The 14253-nt window shown below is 37.8% G+C and overlaps 2 protein-coding genes across 3 annotated transcripts in view; both read left to right on the plus strand.

The window, feature by feature from the left end:
- LOC113096660 (obscurin-like) overlaps positions 1 to 14253 on the plus strand; it is a 262435-nt gene that overhangs the window by 72714 nt on the left and 175468 nt on the right. The gene's annotated exons all lie outside the window — the stretch shown is intronic.
- Positions 1 to 14253, plus strand: part of LOC113096659 (basement membrane-specific heparan sulfate proteoglycan core protein-like) — a 126053-nt gene that overhangs the window by 16575 nt on the left and 95225 nt on the right. For both annotated transcript variants that reach the window (XM_026262071.1, XM_026262070.1), the window contains exons 4-6: positions 6865 to 7212; positions 9199 to 9429; positions 11484 to 11537. In XM_026262071.1, the coding sequence (XP_026117856.1) occupies positions 6865 to 7212; positions 9199 to 9429; positions 11484 to 11537 (633 nt within the window). The remainder of the gene's footprint in view (positions 1 to 6864; positions 7213 to 9198; positions 9430 to 11483; positions 11538 to 14253) is intronic.

Below are 14253 nucleotides of genomic sequence, written 5' to 3' on the forward strand. Positions count from 1 at the left end.
ATCACACATCTCGATGGAGGGGTCTCCACATCATTATCATCATCTACAAGTGAAGGCAACACAGAGGACTCAAGACCGTGTACGATAAGATTACACAAGTCAGTCTTAACATCTTTGCGCGTATAGTATGGTTTAAGCATATTTACATGACAGACGCGAGAATGTCTTTGCTTGTCGGGGGTTGAAATTACGTAATTCAAATCAGATATTTTCTTTTCAATGGTATATGGTCCACTGAATCGTGCCTGGAATGCAGAACCGGACACGGGTAAGAGAACCAACACTTGGTCTCCAGGTTTAAATGAACGGGCTCTTGCCTTTCGATCATACCAAGTTTTCATGCCAGTTTGGGTCTTTTCTAAGTTCTCTCTAGCTAGTTCACGAGCTCGGTGTAGGCGGGTGCGAACGTCGCTTATAAACTGTAGTGCACTACGAGAAGTAGGCTTGCTCATCCACTTATCTTTAAGGACGCTCAAAGGTGTGCGAATGTCATGTGCAAACACTAGCTCCGCAGGGCTGAAACCAATTGACTCTTGTACTACTTCTCTAGAGGCCATCAGCATCCAAGGAATCGCCTCCTCCCAGTTCGTACCCGTCTCCAAGCAATATGCACGCAGCATCGATTTTAGTGTCTGATGGTAACGTTCGAGAGCGCCTTGACTCTCCGGATGGTACGCGCTAGAAATTTGGTGCTTAATCTGGAGCGATTTCATGATCTGGGAGAAGACACGCGAAGTAAAATTTGTTCCTTGGTCAGTTTGAATGACTTTCGGTAGTCCCACAAAAGCAAAGAACTTTAAAAGAGCCCTGGTCACGATTTTAGCAGTGATTTTTCTCAGAGGCACTGCCTCCGGGAAACGAGTAGCAGTACACATAATTGTTAATAGATACTGATATCCACTTTTCGACCGCGGAAGAGGACCGACACGGTCAATGATTACCCTCTCAAAAGGCTCACTCACGGCAGGTATGGGGTATAACGGTGCAGGTGGAATTATCTGGTTTGGTTTACCACTAACCTGGCAGACATGGCACGTTTTACAATACTGCCGCACATCACGCTTCAGCCCAGGCCAAAAAAAATGACGAAGAATGCGGTTGAATGTTTTAGTCACACCTAAATGACCAGAAACACCATCATGTGCAACACTCAGAATAGCACATCTATTTTCAGCGGGCATAACGATTTGCTCAATGTCATTCCACTCATTACTTTTCTGAGGTCTCCACGTCCGCATAAGCAGACCGTCTCTGATGAAATAAGCAGGGCTCTCGCTGACATGGTCTGAAACAGATTGAACTGCCTTAAAACATGAAACAAGAGAGGGGTCTTTTTGTTGAGCATTAATAAGTTTCTCTAAGGACAGCAAAACATCTGGCTCTTTGGTTTTTCTTTCTTTCTCACCGTTCGCCACAGGTACAGGACTACCGTGGCATGGAGTGGAAGGGGGTTCGAATAACCTCTCACACTCTGCGGGGTGAGCAACAAAACTGTCACTTAGGTCTACATCCTTAGGAGGTACGGAATCCCTCAACCTTCGAGTCTGCGACCTAGTGACGACACTAGTGGGAAAAACATCAGGGAATTTTAGTGAGCACTCATCAGGGCACCCTTGACTGAGCGGCACTGACACAACCTCTGGTGGGACATCACCCCGATTCCACACGTTCCCACCGGCTAGGTCATTGCCAAGGAGGAACGTGACACCGGGGATTGGCAAGAAGTCTTGCACCCCAACAACCACATCACCAGACACCAAATCTGACTCGAGATGCACATAATGTAAGGGAACATCAAGAAAACCCATCTCAATTCCTCGAACAAGAACACTACTACCAGTTGCAGTCTTTTCCGACAATGGCAACAAACCGCGAAGGAGGAAGGACTGTGCAGCACCCGTATCTCGCAAGATGCGCACAGGAACAGCTTCCTCACCCGGCACTGATACAGTCCCATTCGTCAGAAAGGGATCGTACATGGACTGGGCTTTCTCTGATTTTAACGCTGTACGAAGGATAGGTGATACTTTCTTCGCAGAACTAACGAGTCCCATTGGTTTCGTGGATTGTTTTTTTTTTGTTAAATCAAGCAGTCTGCGACGATATGCCCGGGCTTTTTACAATAAAAACAGTGTCGGTCATCTTGTTTTATTGCACTCTGTTTCCTGTCTGCATCAGAGGTCATAGAGGGATTAATTCTTAAGCGAAAACGGTCTCTGCTAATGTTATGCGTTAGAACGTATTCGTCAGCAAGGATAGCAGCTTCAGAAATTGACTCGGCCTTCTGCTCAGCTAGATAGGTGGCCACTGTGGTTGGCAGACAGTTCTTAAATTCTTCTAGAAGAATTAGTTCACGCAATTTCTCCTGACTATCAACCTGTAGTGCCGAGCACCAACGATCAAAGAGAGCTGCTTTATCTCGACCAAATTCAACAAAAGTTTGACGCTCCATTTTTTTTAAGTTCCTAAACTTCTGTCTGTATGCTTCAGGAATCAGCTGATAGCACCTCAGAACTGACACTTTCACTACATCATAGTCACCACTCTGCTCTACTGTTAGTGAGGAGTAAACCTCCTGCGCTTTTCCTACTAACACGCATTGCAGGAGGAATGCCCACGCCGTTTTCGGCCAGTTTAAATTGGTAGCGACACGCTCAAAGTGTGGAAAATATTTTTCCACATCTCTTTCCACAAAAGGTGGCACAAGACGGATGTGGCGCGTGACATCAAATGAATGAGGATAAGAAGGAGTGACAGCTTCCCTCTGGGCCTCAATTTCTAACTTTCTCAATGCCAATCGATGTTCAAGTTCATGCTCATGGACCTGTGCTTGCATTCGCTCACGATCATACTCAATTTCCTTCTCTTTGATGCTTAACTCCCTCAACCGAACCTGCAGCTGTAATGCCTCCGTAGACACGGGAGATTGTTTTTCTACAGGCAGAATGCCCTTATTAATCAAAGCAGCTTGTAAGACGGCCCTGATTGTATCTTTGGTGCGTTTCTCAGCAGACGTGATCTCAACCTCATAAGTTGCAGCTAAGTTTAGCAACTGCTCTTTCGAAAGTCTTAAAAATAACTCAGTAGAGGGTTCCTTAACAAATGCTTCCTCTGTTGCCATTTTAAGTGCAAAAAGAAAAAAAAAACTCAATGCAACAAGATGACAAAAAAAATTATAATTCTTTTTTCTTTTTCTTTTTTTTTTTTTTACAAACACAAATACATATACAAGCACTCACCTAAGCAGTTTAACTGTGATCAGGCTACGAAGTAGCAAATATCTAAAGTGGTCAAACGAAAAGCACAGTGTAGGCTACAAAGACCACAAATTTTTATGTCCACCCATAAAATTTAACTAATACACTAGTACCTCCAAAGTACCAGCGCTCACTAAATAGGCAATATGCCACAATATACTACAAGCTATACAACTAAACTAGAAGGTATTCTGATAATCAAAAATGTTGTCCAACTTCTCTATCTAACTATACACACAAAAACAAAACAAAAATCCTAAATACCTACGCAATCTTCAGTGGCTTACTCAGCTCGAGGCCTCTCACGTGCCCCCTCCTGAGATATCCACCAAAATAAAAAAAACAGTCGACTAAACAACCAGACAGACAACCATAGTTGCCTACCAGAATACTCACCAAAATGTTGTACCCTTTCAAAAGTTCCGCAATTCACACTAAACACTAAAGTCCGATTTAATCAAATTATTAATCACGGACGAGCCTCCACTAATGTTACGGGCGCACGGACACCACCCTTAACATCAAGGAGAGACGCACACAGATCAGCTCGTGTCAAAGGTAGGGGTATGCTTGTTTAATAGAAAAATGAAAGATATGGTAACACAACAAAAAAAAAAAAACTACAAAAGCGGAACGTTTTCTACAACTGGGTGGACAGCAATCCCTATAAAGTTTAAACAGCACGGCAGTGCATCAGCTCTGTTCTCCAGCTCTCTGTGTACGCCCTCAGGTGTGATTTCAGCAGCTCTTTATAGGGCTCCGCACAGGTGTGGATCATCTGTAATTAAGAGAAGGGACACTGCGTTCAAACACATGATTAGGATCAAACAGGGCTGGGGGACGTAACAATCAGAGTGATATCACTTGTCTGAATAATATTCCGGTTAAAAATAAGGTAAAATATTTAGGCATTACAATTACCAAAGATCAGAAAATTTGTACGAAAGATAATTTTGAAAATAATCTACAAAAAGCAAACCGAATCTTAAATTGCTGGTTACAAAGAGACCTTTCAATTTTTGGTCGAATTTTATTAACCAAAATCGAATACTTATCCAGATTGATTTATCCAGCTCTTTCTTTAGCTCCCCCCACAAATTTTATTAAAACTTGTTCCCGGAAAATGTATAATTTTATTTGGAGACAAAAAGCTCAGTATATTAACAAAGTTGACATTGTAAAATCTTATGAACAAGGCGGTTTGAATGTGATTGAATTTGAAAACATGAATATTTTGCTAAAACTCAAATGGCTAAAAATGTTTGTCTGTAATGAAGATAGTTTTTGGTTTACAATTCCCTCAGCTTTGTTTCAAGAATTTGGTGGAATTCAATTTTTGCTCAATTGTGATTTTGATTTATCGAAACTCCCGGTGAAACTATCAACATTCCATCAACAGGTTCTCTTATATTGGAAATTGGCATATAAACACAATTTTACACCTCATACTGTTTCTATCTGGAACAACAAATATATACTGCACAGGAACAAATCTTTATGCTTTAAGAATTGGCTAAGCAGAAGTTTATGGTCGGTGAAGGATCTAATGGATGAAAAGGGTAACCTCTTAGACTATAATGCTTTTACATTGAAGCATGGATTTACCTGTCACCCGAAGGAGTTTTTCACTGTCATTAATGCAATACCTTCTGGATTAAAAATGCTGATGAGATGCTCCCTTTCTTATGCTAAAGTTAAACCAGCTCTTCCTACTTTATTCATTGGAGATATTAATTTTAAAAGTGTTCATTGTACTAACAAGTATTTAAGACAGATCGTCTTAATAACATGTTATCCCTATCAAATTAAAAGAAACAAGATAGATAACATGTTTAGTAAGAATACTGTAAAATATCTTAGAACAGCTTATTTACATTTTCCTATTCCCCCTAAAGCAAAAGAAACGCATTTCAAAATTTTTAATGAGATTTATCCATCTAATAAATTCTTAAATCAAAAATTTAAAATAGATACTGTCCCCTGTTCCTTCTGTAATATCCATTCTGAAGACACTGACCATATCTTCTTTACATGTAATTTTTCCAAAGTCTTCTGGATATCATTTCAGAACTGGTTGATAGAAAAAGAGGTGGTTGTTGATGGTTTTGCTTTTACTTTACAACATATCTTATTTGGTATTCCCAAAGATTGCTATGTTAAATTTTATTTGATTAATAACATTGTAATAATGGCAAAATATTTCATTAATAAATGTAGATTCTTTAAGTCCCTTCCATTATTTGTGGTGTTTAAAAAAGAACTAAAGTGTTATTCTAAAGCCCTTGAGAGAATGAAAGGTGGGAGTGCGTTGAAGCTGCTTGATCTTTTGATTTCATATGATTTGGTGTGATTTTGTCCCTTAATTTAATTTAATTAGTTTCTATTTATTTATTTTATTTATCTGACTAAGTAAGTTGTAAGATATGATATAGCCTTTTTTTTTTTTTTTTTTTTTTTTTTTATCCTTTGTTAGTAATTTTTTGGTTAAATTGTGTTGAGCCTATCATTCGATATCTTTATGTCCTGTAGAAGGAATGCAGTTGCCTTGGTTGTATGTATAATTTTGTATTCAATAAAAAAAATAAAAAAAAAAAATAAATAAAAAAAAGACTGTAAGCGTAAATTAAATTTGCATGCGCAAGAGAAGCTTTGTAAAGGTGTAAATCGCATTTCAAGCGTAAGAAAAAATGATTTGCAGCATTTTACTGTTACTTGTAAGTGTAATTCATGTATTGTGAAACTGCAGCTTCATGCTAAAGCAAAATAAATATGATCTGCATGCTTCTGACTTCCATTTTTCCGCGCTTACACTTTTGGCACGTTTCTTTCGCCAAAAGACAGTCAAAAGCACTGCAAGCCTGTGAACGGTGATTTGCAAGCGAAAACAACAGTTTAAAGAACTGCAAAACAGATTGACTGCATAGAACCAATCTGTAAGTGTAAAAAAACAAACTGTTGCAAATGTCTAAATGAGCTGTTGTGCATGTGGGGCAAAATTTCCCGAAATAATCCGATATGTACAGCTCCGTCTTTCTTTTCTTTGCGCTTACAATTTTGGCACGATTCTCTCACTAACTTAGATTTGCAAGCGTGAGGGGGAGGGCGGGGCCACCTTCCTCTTGTAGCCAATCAAATGAGCCTCTCGCTGACTCTTCATGGACATGTAAAAGCTCTGATAAATACGCAGGCGCCAACCCATTTAAGATCTTAAAAACAAACAATAAATGCTATGGTTACAGGTGATATATTTAGGACTATAGAATAGAAATTGATCAACAGACTTCAGTATAAGTTAGTTTTTTTGTTTTGTTTTTGTTTTTCTGAAGTCAGAGAGAGTGATGTGGCTTATTAAAACCAAAACACACACACAAACACAGTTATTTGGGTGTTAGTTTACAGTATTTGGTAACATGAGGAACATTTATACATGAAATGTTGTAATTAGTAGTAGTTTTTTTAATTTAGATTTTTGAGGATGAGATGGAGCCTTATGAAATATGACAGTCTATGTATAATATTCATACTGTAAAAGTATATAATACTGTCAGACATTTATTTCTTCTTCTTTGAACTGTTTGAGTCACTTTTTTTGTTTTTATTTTAACAGACTTACCCAAAACTGAACTGACTGTGACTCCAGACAGATCTGTCTTCACTGGAGAGACGGTCAATCTGAAGTGTGTGATTGAGTCTTACAGAGACTGGACACAGAGAAATGGCCTGACACATGACCAGAGATATTACTGGACATATTACTGGACACCTGACTGGAGATATGAGTGGAATAAAGGCAGTGTAAAGTTACAGTCGTCTGAGCGTTACACTGTAAACACAGACACTCTCACTATCAGAGCAGTAACTACATCTGATGAGGGTCAGTACACGTGTAGAGGACAGAGAGATAAAAGACCAAACTCATCACAGGAGAGTGAACCAATAAATCTGTCTGTTAATGGTGAGTAAATAAAATAAAAACTTACATTTACATTTAAGAGTGTAACTGCCATTAAAAAGAAAAGAGAGTGAAGTGACTTCCAGATGATGATGTTAAATGAGTTGCTGAAGTCTTCAGATCGTCTGCTGAAGTTGATTGTGCTCTCTAAATATCTAAACTATTGAGACAGTAATATTTATATTCATTGGTGTGCAGAAAACGGATGTAAAAGTTCCCTTAAGAGTCTGTATCAATTTAATATTTTAATTTGTTTAAGGTACAATTGTTAACTCCCCATGATCATGAAGATACCGCAGTCATTCCCATAATCTTGCACAGGAACTCTCAGTTTAAATAGATGATTTTATAGTGACTTATTCAGTGATAATACAAGATAAAGAATAGTTCATAATCACACAAAGAAATAATTGAAGTTACAGTACGTTTACCTTTAAATCACTTCCAGTTTTTCTGACCATTTTCCAGAGACAACGTTCTGTGCAGATTTACTAAAATAAAAAAAAAAATAAAAAAAAGGCTGGAGAATGAGGTCCTCAGTTTTGTTTGATCATGTTTGGAGCACTAGACCTGAAACATGAACAGTTCTTCACTAAAGTCACACATAAAGTGTCCCAGGCCAGAGAACATGACCACCAAATGAAACAAACTGAGGCTGGTCAGGGGAACGTGGTTCCCAAAACACACGTCTTCATTAAGTTACCTTAGGAGGTTTTGGTAGGACATGTCTCCAAATTCTCCTGCAGTTTTAAGGTACATAGAGTCCAGAAAGAGCAGCTCTCTCTGTCGAGTCCTCATCAGCTTCATGCAGGGAATATGCCGTCTAAACTAGAACAAAATAACATGTTTCGTATTATACACCTATCAAGTTAAAATGGCACATATACTTTAAAAACATCATCAATACAACAAATGACTAAAGAAATCCTTTCTCCTCATCCTGGTGTTTCTGAAAATCACTAGCCTGATGTCCTGGGGCTGTATTGTGTTTGACCGCTCTGCCCAGCTGGCTAATGCAGATCTCCCACGGTCCTTAAAACTCCTAAAATGAGTTAAAAACTCCTTAAACTACACATCTGAACACAACAAAGCTAAGCAAACGGATGAAACACTGAGCAAGTCCAGAACAGAGAGTGTGAGCTCATCTGCAGTTGAGATACCAATTTGTAACCCACCAAGTCAGAGCGGGCTAATGACTGGCCACCACCGTTAGTGTAAGCTTCAGCGCTTGTACAAGCAGTTTTATTACAATTCACAAATACCAACTTTCACAAACTAATAAATATCTAAGACAAACCTCATTCAGGGTAAACAAGGAAAGAAAAATCACGCTTTTGACTCCAACAGGGCAAAACTATCAGTGTGAAAATATACAACCACTAACTGAAATTCAAGCCTGAATGTAGCACAGTCACAGCACTCAGAAGGAAATATGGATCACCAGAAACCCCAGAAAAATAAGCAAAATGGGTACATTGTTATTGTACACTTAATCTTTAAAGGGATAGTTCACCCAAAAATGAAAATCCTGTCATTTAGTTTCCCTCAAGTTGTTCCAAACCTGTATGATTTCCTTTAAAAAAAAAAAAAAAAAAAAAAAAACTCATTATGTATGATTTATGAGCGTTTTGAAAAATGGGGACATGTCATAATACAGAGTTGTGTCCTGATAAGTCACAAAAACAAGTGCACACACACACACACACACACAGAGAGAGAAAGAGAGCAGCAGACAAACACAAACACACACACACACAGTTATTTGGGTGTTAGTTTACAGTATTTGGTAATATGAGGAACATTTATACATGAAATGTTGTAATTAGTAGTTTTTTTTTTTTTTCATTTTGATTTTTAAGGATGAAACAGAGCCGGAGCCTTATGAAATATGACAGTCTATGTATAATATTAATACTGTAAAAGTATATAATATACTGACATTTTTTTCTTCTTTGAACTGTTTGCGTCACTTTGTTTTTATCTTAACAGATTTACCCAAAACTGAACTGACTGTAGATCCAAAGAGTCGTGTCTTCACTGGAGAGAGAGTGAGACTGACGTGTGTGATTGAGTCTAATCACAGAGACTGGAGATATGAGTGGAATAAAGGCAGAGTAAAGTTACAGTCGTCTGATCGTTACACTGTAAACACAGACACTCTCACTATCAGAGCAGTAACTACATCTGATGAGGGTCAGTACACGTGTAGAGGACAGAGAGATGAAAGACCAAACTCATCACAGGAGAGTGAACCAATAAATCTGTCTGTTAATGGTGAGTAAAAACAATAAAAACGTACATTTACATTTAGAGATGTAACTGCCATTAAAAAGAAAAGAGATGCTCAAGTGTGTGTGTGAGTGTGTCTGTGTGTGCGTGTGTGTGTGTGTGTGTGTGTGTGCTCTTGTTTTTGTGACATATATCAGGACACAACTCTGTATAATGACATGGGTATGACACTGGTATTACAAGGTGAGGGTGACTTATGAGGACATAACCCATGTCCCCATTTTTCAAAACGCTTAGAAATCATACAGAATGAGTTTTTTTGAGAAAGTAAAAATGCAGTTTCCTGTGAGGGTTAGGTGTAGGGCCATAGAATATACAGTTTGTACAGAATAAAAACCATTACACCTATGGGATGAACACTTTACACAAAAACAAACCTGTGTGTGTGTGTGTCTGTTCTAGAGCGTGTCACACACATATTCAGTGTATTTGATTCATGTTTGTAACAATTACTTTTATCATCCGTCTGAGATGAAGTTATTATAATATTTGAGTTTTCTTGATTCAGATTTGACTGACAGACTGGTATTCTACACGAGCTTCATGATTTATAAACTTATCTTCATCTGTGGAAGAGAAAACATTGTGCCACAACATCCTTTCAGATTATTTTATTTTATTTTTTTTTTACTTGGCACGTTTGGGCTGGATCATTTCAGTTATCAACGTTATCACTGATTATGATTACACATTAATAAAAAACTAAGAAAATACTCACAGATATATAATGGATCCTCTCCTGAAGAAACACACAGAGGATGTTATGAACCTTATTTTTCTGTGAATGTGTGAGACGTCTGGTTCATTAGACACTGTAGAGAAATAAGCAGAAGAATAACAAAGTGCAGGAGACAGTAAAACTGTGTGCACTACAAAGCAGTGTGTTCATGATTCAGATCATGTATTAAAGGTGCAGTGTGTATTTTAGCGGGATCTAGTGAAGTTGCTCAGTCCTCCGCTCACATCTCTCTTTAGAGAAACTACGCTGACTGAAGCAGGTAAAGATGTCCTCCATAAACACAGCAGAGACACTGAGATCTCTTTACAAAGAGCAACTCAGGAATTATATTTACTTATTTATTCAATAAATCAATGTCATTGTGAATATGAATGTACTTGTTCATCATTGTGTCAGTGTTTTATTCGCAGAACAACAAAGTGACAAACGCGGTCTGTAGAGCAGTTTGTGTGTTTCGGGCTCCTGTAGAAACATGTAACGGGACGCGTGCTGTATGTAGATAGAAACTGATCAATCTAAAGTAATAAAAACATTACAGTTTATAAGATCTTGATACACTTCTGAAAAAATAGTCATATTATATTGCATTTCTGTCAATAGATCGCTGTAAATATTAGACATTGCACTTTAATATAATATGGTGACACCAGTTTACAATATCAAGCAGCAAAACAAGCTTTAGTAGCAAAAATAGAAGTGAATGACACCATAAACCAGAAACATTAAACTCATAAATGGTCTACAAGAAAAATAAGATGGATTGAGATTCCTGAGATCCTTCAAGATTTAACCAGAACCTCCTCAAAAAACTGAAATGAGGAAACTAATGACAGTACACAAATTAAACAGAGCCAAAATTATGAAATATGACATAAATAATTGTTTTGTAGATTAATAATACATTTACTAAATATTCTCCCATGAAAGAGCAGTTTGAGTCACTTCATATTTCTGTCTTTCTTCACAGATTTCCCCAGATCTACTCTGACTGTGACTCCAGACAGTCGTATATTCACTGGAGAGAGAGTGATTCTGACGTGTGAGATTGAGTCTTACAGTGAATGGAGACAGAGAAATGGCCTGACACACCAGATATATGACTGGACACCTGACTGGAGATATGAGTGGTATAAAGACAGAGTAAAGTTACAGTCGTCTGAGCGTTACACTGTAAACACAGACACTCTCACTATCAGAGCAGTAACTACATCTGATGAGGGTCAGTACACGTGTAGAGGACAGAGAGATGAAAGACCAAACTCATCACAATCAAGCTCTGCTGTTTCTCTCTCTGTGAAGGGTGAGTTTCATATCATTGTCCTTTATCTTTTTTTTCTTTTTTTTTTCTTTAATAGTCAGACATAATATCATAAAAACCTCCTGATGAATCTTATCCACCGGTCTTGAGACTCTCAGTACAGAGACAGAGTCGCTGTGAATTAAACTTCTGTTTGACTTTGTGTATTCTCTCCATTCTAATGTCATCAAACATCTCAACAGCAAATACACTAAAGTGATCTGATGTTCTCTCGCTCATCTCACTCTTCTGGCTGGGAATTACAATTGCACACCTGTAACTCCTGTTATCTGTAAAAACTTGCTTAAAATTAACATATTTTTGGTTCACGTGTCTATAATATTCACTCACCAAATCAAAACAAGTTGATTTATTTACTATTTTGGTCAGTAATCTCCAGATCCACTTTAGGAGTATCATACTTCCACATAGGGATACTGGACCATACCACAGTTTTACAAATCTCCTCTCCATATCCTCCCAGATCACGTGCATCATCTCCTGTCCAACACTCTTTATGTTGTGTGTCTATCTATTTGTCCTCTCAAACTAATCCAGTAATTCACAATCAGCTTCTTCTGTCTTATTCTCAAACTCATTTCTCCTGTCTCTACCTGCACTGAACACACTGGAGATGTTCTCATGACTCAGAGACATAATCTCAGTGTCTGTGTCTGAATACAGTCCAGACTCGATGATACTGACTGTGCTGCTGACTCCCATGATCCAACCTAGATCTTATCAGTGAAATATATAAAAATGACTTAAAATCTGCTCTCCTCTCCACTCCTGTAAGCACCTCATAATGTTAATTACTTTCTTACATTTATCTTCTACTTGTTTAATGTGAGATCTCCATGTTATTTGTGAATCAAACCACACACCCCAAAAACAAAAACTCTCAACTCTTTCCAGATTATTCTGATATAATTTCTGTTCAATATCTCAATATCTTTATTTTTATTTCCAGAGAAAACCATCACTTGTGATTTTTCAGCAGAAAATGTAAAACCCCATCACATTCCCCACATTTCAACCTGATGTATTCCTTCCTGTATTTTCTACATATTCCACATTTTTCCCATGTTTCCAAAGCGCCCCATCATCAGCGAACAATGATATATTCATGCCATTAGGTACATTATTAAATATCATTTATCATACAGAAAAAGTGTAGGACTTATAACACTCCCTTGTGTGGTCCATTTTCTACTTTATGTTTATTTCAAATATCTGTCCCTATTTTAACTTGAATTGATCTTCCTTTTAAAAAATCTCAAATCCAATTAAAAACTTTACCTCTTACTCCCATTTTGTGTAGTTTAATCATTAATCAATCCCTCTCTCCATAAAATATCGTCCGACTTCTCAACATCAGAAACTACTGCTGCCACAGATTCTTTATTTATTTGAGCTTTTCTTACATCGTCCTCTAAACACAACACTGCATCCATCGTGCCTCTTCCTCTCCTAAACACACTTTCAAATTACGTTATCAAACCCTTTTTTTCTAAAAATAAAAAATAAAAAAATACATTAATCTCTCATGTTAATGCTATAGGTCTATAGTTTGATGGCTCACTAGCATCTTTTCCTGGCTTCCTTATCAGGATAATTACTGCTTCTTTCCAACTTTCCCATACTTTATTAAATAACATAAACAATTGTTCCTTACTTTTTGTACTTAAATGTTTTAACAGGATATAGCTTATTTCAGCTGTTCCTGGTGTGGTTTGTTTAGTTTTAGCTAACAATCTTTCTACTTCTCCCATATTAAATTTTCCATTTTCCATAATCGTGATATCCTCCACATCTATGGAATTACATTTTTTTTAATAATAATGAACGAAACTTTATACTAGTTTCTGCCTGTAGGACGGTATAAGATGAACCAGACAGTGATCAGAACGTCCCAAAGCTGCTCGTGGAACAGAGTGAAATGCATCCTTTATTGTTGTGTAACAGTGATCCAGTATATTACTGTCTCTGGTGGGACATGTGATGTGCTGTCTGTATTTTGACAGTTCACGGAAGATATTGGCTTTATTAAAGTCCCCAGGAATGATTAAAACAGAGTCCGGGTGTTGTTCTGTGTCTGTGATCTGATCAGTGAGTTTCTGTAAAGCTGAGCTCACGTGCGCTTGTGGAGGGATGTAAACACTCACCAGAATGAACGAGTGAAACTCCCGCGGCGAATAGAACGGCTTTCAGTTGACAAACTGCATTTCTAGATCAGGGCAGCACGTCTTCTTTAACACAGTTACATCTGTACACCAGCGTTCATTGATGTAAAAGCATGTCCCGCCGTGTGATTTCCCCATTGATTCTGCGTCGCGATCCGCTCTAAACATCTAAAAGGCAGATGGAGCGCGCTGTCCGGTATGGCGTCATTCAGCCAGGTTTCCCTGTCACTATTTAAACTGCCCTGTCAATCATCTTGTCACCGTTAACAGCATCCACATTTAGTTTAATTTAATTTCCTACCGTATTGAAGAGAAATGAAGAGACATGTTGATCTGCTAGTCGTGGGACTATCATGCCAAGACCTCGTGTGTTTGCATAATGACACATTTAAAAGTTAATGACCAAATATATTGTAAAAGTTCACAGTGTTGCTGCAGATGAAATATAAAGTGGATAACATTAAATAAATATTATTTTTAGGTTAGACATTAATTATTTATAACACAAATCCCTTTCTCTACCTGTATGTTGGGCA

The sequence above is a fragment of the Carassius auratus genome, unplaced genomic scaffold (genome assembly GCF_003368295.1).
Source record: "Carassius auratus strain Wakin unplaced genomic scaffold, ASM336829v1 scaf_tig00216014, whole genome shotgun sequence".
Lineage (NCBI taxonomy): Eukaryota > Metazoa > Chordata > Actinopteri > Cypriniformes > Cyprinidae > Carassius > Carassius auratus.